General features: G+C 39.4%; 1 protein-coding gene across 1 annotated transcript; it reads right to left on the reverse strand.

The window, feature by feature from the left end:
• Positions 1 to 3880: 3880 nt before the first annotated feature.
• On the reverse strand, positions 3881 to 4453 carry LOC130870886 (keratin-associated protein 13-1-like). The gene has a single exon (XM_057763827.1). It carries the CDS (start codon positions 4451 to 4453, stop codon positions 3881 to 3883), a length of 573 nt encoding a protein of 190 aa, XP_057619810.1.
• Positions 4454 to 8989: the final 4536 nt, after the last annotated feature.

Below are 8989 nucleotides of genomic sequence, written 5' to 3' on the forward strand. Positions count from 1 at the left end.
TGATTACTATTAATTAATAAAGAAACAGCTTTGGACTTATAGCAGGGCAGAATTTAGGTAGGCATAGAGAACTAAACTGAATGCTGAGAGAAAGGAAGTCCGAGTCAGAGAGAAGCCAAGGAGCTGCTGGAGATAGACAGTGGGACCTTTACCTGGTAAGCCACAGCAATGTGAAAATACACAGTTTAATAAAAATAGGTTAAAGTAATAAAAGAGTTAGCTATTAAGAAGCTAGAGCTAATGGGCCAAGCAGAGATTCAATTAATACAGTTCCTATGTGATTATATCAGGTATAAACAAGCCAGATGGCCAGGAACCAACAAGTGGCCTCCTTGCAACAAATGTATACATCTCCAACAAAACTCTTGTTACTAAAGCTCAGGAAATATCATAGAAGAGGAACTGAAAATATTGCAATAGACATATGGATAGAAAACTGTTCTTGGACCCTGTCTGAGATCCCTGAAACCACAGGGAAGCTATACCCAACAATAATATTGACACTTCAACAATAATATTGTCTAAATAGGATCTGAGCAATCATACTAATAGACATGCTTCTTTATCATTTTTAAAGAAAACAAACTTTTTTTTCATTTTACACACATATCCCAGTTCCTACTCCCTCCCCTCCTCCCATTCCCTCCACTCTCCCCTCCACCACACCCCCCATCCACTTCTCAGAGAGTGTAAGGTACATTGCTTTGGGGAAGGTCCAAGGTCCTCCCTATTTTATCTAGACTGAGGAAGGTATCCATCCAAAGAGAAGGGTTCCCAAAAAGCAAGTACAAGCAGTAGGGATAAATCTTGGTGCCACCACCAGTAGCCCCACAGTCTGCCCCAACCATACAACTGTCACCCACATTCAGAGGATCTAGTTTGGTCCTATGCTGCTTCCTTCCCTCTCCAGGGAAGAGATGGTGAGCTCCCATTAGCTCAGGTAGACTGTTTCAATGGGTGTCCCCATCATGGGCTTCACCTCTTTGCACATATTCTCACTCCTCCCACTCTTCAACTCGACTTTGGGAGCTCTGGATCTCTGCCTCTGATATTTTATAAGGAGGAAATCTTTTGGGCCCCAAACTCAGACAAAGAAATACAGGCACAGAAGGAATGCTGAGGCAGGGAGAAAGGGTCTCCCTCAGCTATAAAGTCCTTAACTGACTACCCAATACCAAGTAATGAGTCCTGATAGTATACCTACAAGAAGCATGAAAAGGGCTAAACAGGCTGTATTTACATATTTATACTTCATATATATATATATAGATATATATATATATGTAACAATAATACATTTTAAAAAGGCCATGAATTTGAATAGGAGCTAGGGAATTGGAACATGGAAGGGGTTAAAGGAAGAAAAGGAAAAATTTGTGTAATTATATTTTAAGTAAAATAAAATAGGCAGAGGGAGAGAGCACAGGGTGAGATGGGTGGAATAAGGGGCCATTTAGGGGTCGGTGTGGAAACCTAGTACAGTAGAGATGGTCTGGAACCTATGAGGGTAGCACCAGCACGGACTCTTAGTAAAGGAGGGTGTGGACCTGAACAGTCCATCTTCTGCAACCAGGCAAGGCTCTCAGTGGTGCAAATGGGACAGCAATCCAGCCACAAAACCTTCCATCATACCTCTTCTGCCTGAAAGATGGCCTGGGGCAATGGTGCCTCAGAGCTTGTGGGAGTGGTCAACCAATTACTAGTCTAACTTGAGAGCATGGTGGGAGAGGCAACCCATGTCTGACACTGCCTGGACGGCCAGGCACTGGAAGATGGACAGCACAGAGACCTAGGATAGAACCAAACAAAATTGATCCTTCCCCTGCAAAAATCAATGAAATAATTCTTAACGATATTCTGCTACACTTATAGATCTGTGCCTAGCCCATTCACTTCTAGGAATGCTTCCTTTAGCAGCTGATAGGAGCCAATGCAGTGATTCACAGTCAAACACTAGGTAGTGTTCTTGCTATGAATGGGGAGGAATAATTTTATAAGCTGGAAGAGTGGAGGACAGCAAAAGAACACAGCCCACAGAATCAATTAAACAGGTCTCATAGAGGCCCACAGAAACTGACACAGTCATCATGGAGCCTGTAAGGGTCTTCACTAGGCCTTCTGCATGTAGTTTGTTTTTTTTTTAGCTTGGGGTTCTTGTAGGACTTCTAATAGTGGGAGTTGGGGGTGACTCAACTCTTTTGTTTGCTCCCTGAACCTTTTCCTCACCCTGCATGGACTCATCCAGCCTTGATAGGAGGCTTGTGCCTGGTCTTACTTTGTCTTGTTATGCCATGTTCCATTGATATCTGGGAGGCCTGCTCTTTTTTGAAGGGAAACAAGAGCAGTAAAGCAAGAAGAGAGGGGAGGTGGAGAAGGGTTGAGAGGAGTAGAGTTTACAAGACGCTGAGGTTTAGAGTCACTGTTGAGAGAAGAATAAATAGAAAGAAAATAAATGAAATAAAATAGATACATTTTGAAAATGTCATAACCAGAAACACAAATGACTAGCAAACACTTTTAAAAATTGTTCAGTGTGACCTGGGGTGAATGTTCAGTGGCTAAGAGTACTTGCTGCTCTTGTAGATGACCCAGGTTCCATTTTCAGATCCCACATGGCACTCACAGCTATCAGTTCTTCAAGTTCCAATCTATCCAGTAGCTTCTTCTGCCCCTGCAGGTGCCAGACATCAGGTTGAGCACATGCATACACACAGGCAAACACTCAAACATAGACATAATCCAGCAAATTATATATGTATTTTTGATGATGGAATTTTTAATCCAAACCTAATTGCTTCGTTTCTGTGGACCAATAGATATATGTTTTTCAAAATGCCCTCTGGGAGCCCCTTTGATAATGCATTTCAATTGTTTTGTATAAAAACACTAAAATACACACTTTTTCAAAAAACAGATTCGTTTCTTTTTCAAACCTTTTTAAACCTTTAATTCCCACAATACCTGTAATGCCTTTTCCCCCCCTCAGGCATTATTTTAAAAAAATTGCGCACAGGTGTAGAGCTTCAAGTCTGCTTTGAAGCTTAAGGTGACACCGAATATAAAATCAGAATTTCATAGATACACTGCTCTTTTGTTGACTGAAGTTGTGGGCGGGAGAAGCATCAAGTGACCCCAGATCCTTCTGAGCACAGTTCAGTGGATTTTTCAAACACCCCTTTGAGATGAGGTACAGTAATAATATCCTGAACATGAGAAGCAGAAATATCAGCATTAACACAGTATGAGGAAACGTTCTGAGATCTGTTTAAAACTCATGTTGTCTCTTGTCTAAAAATCTACATCCATATTCTAGAACAACACAAATTTTTGCCTTTGTACAAATTTCACTATATAAATTATAGAACATAATATTCTTGATACTAGCCTTGCATTTCTGACTCAGTAGGAATTCATGTCCTTCAGCCTGAGACCATTCTCACAGCAGTTTGAACCCTGTTTGCAGATGTCAATGAATGTCTTCCCAGAGCCGACTATTCCCAATAACTCATACCTGAACACAAAAGGAGCGCTATGAATCCAAATAGTCCTGCTGCTTATTATATAAGACTTCCAAATACTTAATTTAGCACTATTAAAAATAATAATATGATAATAAATTGAGGTATCAGATTGCACTAATCAATTTTATTTGATTAAAGTTTTCAATTTTACATACTTTTGGATGAAAACCAAATATTTATTTGAGAGTACAGACAGTAAAGCAAATTTTTGAGTTATTCTTAATCTGAGAATCTGGCACAAGTTGAGGACGAGAGAAGTAGTTGGGAGAACATGCAGAGAAAGTGGGGAGGGGTAAGTTTGGAAACAGCAGCTGCAGGACATGGAGACCTTCACATTGATAGTGCAGGACTACAGAGATTTAACAGTTGCATCCAAAAGAACCAGATCCACAGGCTGAGGTATAACAGTAAGGTTGAAATGCAGCAGAAGGCAAGTACAATGGGTAGCAGAATCTGGACCCATAACTCAGGGAAGGGAATTCAGAGACTCCACAATTCAGAGATCTGAAGCCCCTGGATCCACAGCCCCCTGAATAGAAGCTCAGAGATCCAGCATATGTTCCCTGGCAGGGACTGCAAGGTGTGGAGCTCCTCGGGTAGTAGCAGGCTGTCTGGCAGGGCCTGGACACCACACAGGACCTCTGGCAGCTGGTGGGCTCAATGCAGGTCTCCTGACAGCCAGTGTTCGCAGAGGAATCCACCTGGCAGGGTCTGGACACCACGTAGGACCTCTGGCAGTTGGTGGGCTCAATGCAGGTCTCCTGACAGCCGGTGTTCAGAGAGGATTCCACCTGGCAGGGGCTGGGAGAGCAACTGGTAGTGGTGTAGACCAGGTTGCTGGGGTAGGAAGAGCTGCAAGAGGAACCTGAAGAGGGCAGGCAGCGCCTAAAGGAGCGGGAGGAGAAGTTTCCAGAGCAGCAGCTGTAGGCCATGTTGAGAGGAGATGTGAGCTCAGCTGGATGTACCTGAGAGGACTCTGAGTTTGGATGTCACCCTGTGGAGAGCTGGGTTTATATACTCTCAGCAACAGGTGTGGTACCCAACAGGGCTATCCTGACATATTTGTTTGCTTCCTGGTTTACAGATATGAAACTAAGTAATCTCTACAAATGCATTTGCATACTTTTCTGTACATCACAGTTGTGGGTGTTGTCGTTTTATTAAAATAAATGATGATGAGCCACTGCTGTGCCAGCCGTGTCATGACTCTTTTGCAGTAATGACTGTTTTATCACATCCTGCAAATAAATCACTCCTTTTCCTCTTGACATAACTTTTATGTGTTTCATCATAGAATGTTACAAGGGAAATACTTTTCTCCTCATTGTCTGGCATGCATGACAGTAATTTGATGTTATTGTTAATGAATTGGAATCATTATATTGTGTTTCCTATGGAACCTCCTGAAGATGGACCTTACTTGTCCATCCTTTTTATTTTCCAACACTGCATATGGGTTACGTCACACTCCCTATATGATTGAGTTCTAGTATCAAGGAAACAACATAAGTCAGGAAAGACCAAATGATATAGAACACAGGAATAAAGAAAGGAAAACAATGATTGGAGTTTTTAGAATCATAAGTGACAGAACTGAGGCTGAGCCACAATCACTTCACTGCTTAGGTCTCTGACTTTGTCATTTGGTCGTTAGTCTTCTCAAAGGGGAAGAGTCTGAAGATCAAAAACAATGTGCAAAACCTGAGTGCATCAGATCATGCTTATACTACTTAAAACCAAAATCAGTTTCACTCGGGAGGCAGAGGCAGGAGGATCACTGTGAGTATGAGGCCAGCCTGGTCTACAAGAGGTAATTCCAGGACAGGCTCTAAAGCTACAGAAAATCCCAGCCTTGAAAAACAAACAAACAAACAAATAAATAAAATCAGTTGTGAAATATCAGATAATTCAGATGGAGTCTTTTTCCTGGCCATATTTAGTGAGGATGATAAGAAAATTTCATTCAGTTGCATATGTACTTTATATTTTTTTCTTTACATTTACATTTTGAGAGAGAAAAAAGAAATTGAAGTTGGAAGGAGGGGAAAAGAATGAAAATGATCAAAATATATTTCATAAAATTTTTAAATAATAATTTAATTAATAAAACAAATGAAATGAATGAAAGTTTCACTTTGGAGCTTATATGTAGTCTGTAAATGAATAAAGTCTGTTTAGGCAATTTTGACCCTCTCCTCATATCGCAATTGTACAATTCTTAAGAGTAAAACTGAAATGAGAATGCTTTGAAAATTATCACTTATTTTAGTAGAGGAGATAATGTGTTGATATTTCAGTTTTGTACATAGCAATGTAATTGTTTTAAATCATTTTAAATGGTATTTTTTTACACCTTTACCTAAAGGAGAAATGAAACAATCTTCAACCACAGCAAATAACACACCAGTCTACTAGTGGAAAATAATATCACATAGGTTAATGTAAAATCAACTTCATATTAGACATTGAAAGTTTATCAAAAGCATATCTCCAACAATTGATTTCCTAATCTGGTCCAAGACTCCTAATAAAGCTATTTAAAGCGTTACGACTCTTGTCAACATGATGACAAAGGTCACACACCTTGATCGAAGACTGAAAATTCTGTGAGCAAGTCTTGTGATTGTACTACATATATTACCTGATGACATTGTCAGCCAAACGCACCATTCCAAAGATTAACATGGAAAATAGTAAATCTGGAAAAAAACGAGTATCCCAAGTAACATTGGAGACCAAGGTTTTCCATAGTTCACCAGTAACTACGTTCACCCCTGTCTGTTCTATCCTTATTAATATGTCTTGGTTTCATTGTCTTTTAACTTATAATTTGATTATATTTAATTACAATTAACATTTTAGGCTAATTTTAGGTATATTTATAGAAAACATTGCATTGCCATGAATGAACATGATTTGAAGCAAAAAACCATAAGCATCCAAATTGATACATCAACATGTCCTTTCATCCGAGAATATTTTACAAACTGTCTTTCCATATTATTTTAACTCTTGGATATATTATTTAGTATGTGTGAGAGCAATAGAGGTGGGCTTTGTAGATGTTACTTACATGTAGCCTGCACACACACAGCTTCCAAAATAAAACTCTCATGTTTTACAATTAAGCAAACAATTGAAATACTTTTCTTTCTCAACTTTGTTTGACATGTTGAACTAAACATGTATCAGAATTCTTTGATATCTACCAAGCATCATTTTTATTTTCAAAGCTATATAAGATTAAATATGTTGAGACTTCTTGAATTTGTTTTTCTTTTTATTTTATTCTTTTTTTCTGAAGAGGGAAGACTACTTTTATTTTCTGGGGTGTAGTTTAAATAGCCTGTGGGAGTGGTTTTTGACGTTTCCTAGTAAGGGACCAAGGTTTGGCAGCATAGCCGGGGGCTGGGATTACAGAGGCCATGGGGGATTATTTCTTACTGACTTGCTTCTCAAGTCTTGCACAGTTTGCTATCTTCTACCACCAAGTACTATTTGCCTGGTGGTGGTGTCACTGCCTACAGTGGGATGGAGCCTTTCACATCAGTCACTAATTAAGAAAATGATCCATAGACTTTACGATAGGAGTATTTTCTCACTTGAAGCTCTGCTTCCCATATAACTCCAGCTGATATCAAGTTGACAAAAAAAAAAAAAAAAGAAAGAAAGAAACTAGTCAGAACCACTCACCACTTATCAGTTTGTCACACAATTACTATTAAACCATAACCCTCCCTTTCTAGCTTATCCCCAAGATAGCATATTAATATAAATATCACAATATAAGATACATTTCAACTTTTAAGAGTCTCACATTCTTTAAAAATTCAAATACTTTAAAAGTTCACTCTCTTTATGATTTCAAGTTTCTTAATTGTAGGCTCCTGTAAAATCAGAAGAAGTTTTGTATTTTCTATTGCAATAGGAAAGAACCAGGGCACAGTTACAATCAATGTAAAAACCCAAGTCATCTCAGAAGTATGAATAACTCAGTGTCTAATGCCTAGGACTCATGAATTTCTGGGCTCAAGTGGTCTTGGGCAGCTCCACTTCTCCAGCTATGTTATCCACAGTCCTGTAGATCATCTCAAGGACTGAGGTTGATTCTCCTCTACAGCTGTTATCATTGTTGGTGGTCTGCCTCCATATGCTGGGGTCTCCAATACAACTAATGTTGTACCTTCATTAATGGTTTCTTCTAGTCTTTCTTCTGGGATTCCAGTCCTGCTACACAGTACCAAGCCCTAGCTGCTCTCCATGACCCTTTCATGTATTCAAAACCAGTACCGTATGGGTAATTCTTTACATTAGCAAGTTCAGCCACCAGCATGAGATGTAGTCTTACCTTCCCCCGGACCACAGTCATCTAGGAAATACTCCTTGAAGATTCCACCTCAGTGATTCTGATTTCTTCTTAATTACAGCTAATTTCTCAGCTCTAGCATCAATTGTCTCAATAAATATTAGGTTCCAAGAAAAAGAAAACTCTACTAACAGCCACATAGCCTCTTGGTGTTTGATTAGGGCTGGTGATCTGCACCCTGGGTTATAGTTTGCCATTGGAATCTTCTAGGTATGTGACTCCCCTAGACTCAGTCACTGCCTGGATTCTGTTCTTGCAAACCAAGGTCTTTACAGAACCCACAGTGTAGAGGACATTAGTCACCCAGACCTCCTGTGCTTTAAATTGTTAAAACTGACTAGTCCATCCTGCATGAACTCAGATGAGAACTCTATGACATCAGATCAGATGCTAGATACACAGGCTATGAAATAGTTTACTTGTCTCATTTCTTTGACTCTATTCATGGGAGCCAAATGCCCTGAACTTATGACTCTGTCTCAGTGCCATCTTTGCTCTCACCACAGTTGCAATCACTCACTGCTTTTTCTTTCTGACATCTTAGATTTGATTTCATTCAATTTACTGTGCTCCTTTTCTGCCTGGCGTAGTGGTGGTGTAATATATGGGAAATGTTATGCATTCACAAATAATATTGGAAAATGAGAAATGATGGCAGAAGATAAGGTTATCTTCAGTAGGCTTCAAAGGGAACGTAAGTGATGCTTCCAATTAATTAACAAATAATAGGAGCAAACAGTGGAAGAAAGTATGATCTTCAGAATATTCTGACAAACACATACAAGTCAGGGAAAGAGGAATAAGGAGAAATTATCCTGGACATAATAAGTATCAGTGAGAAACAGTCATAGCATCTATGACATAGCAATAGCTTGTTGTCATAACTATAAGAAAATTGCAACACCCATAAAAACACTGTTCAGAAAACTATTCATATGCAACTGCACATTTGTAAACCAGGAAGCACATAGATTCATCAAAGATGAAACAGTAGGGTACCACACCTGTTGCTGAGAGTATATAAACCCAGGTCTCCAAAGGGTGACATTTAAACTCAGAATCCTCTCAGTCATATCCAGCTGAGCTCACATCGCCTCTCAAT

The sequence above is a fragment of the Chionomys nivalis genome, chromosome 3 (assembly GCF_950005125.1).
Source record: "Chionomys nivalis chromosome 3, mChiNiv1.1, whole genome shotgun sequence".
Taxonomy (NCBI): Eukaryota; Metazoa; Chordata; class Mammalia; order Rodentia; family Cricetidae; genus Chionomys; species Chionomys nivalis.

Coding starts and splice junctions, on each gene's coding strand:
- LOC130870886 (XM_057763827.1), bottom strand. CDS start 4,453: ATGGCCTACAGCTGCTGCTCTGGAAACTTCTCCTCCCGCTCCTTTAGG.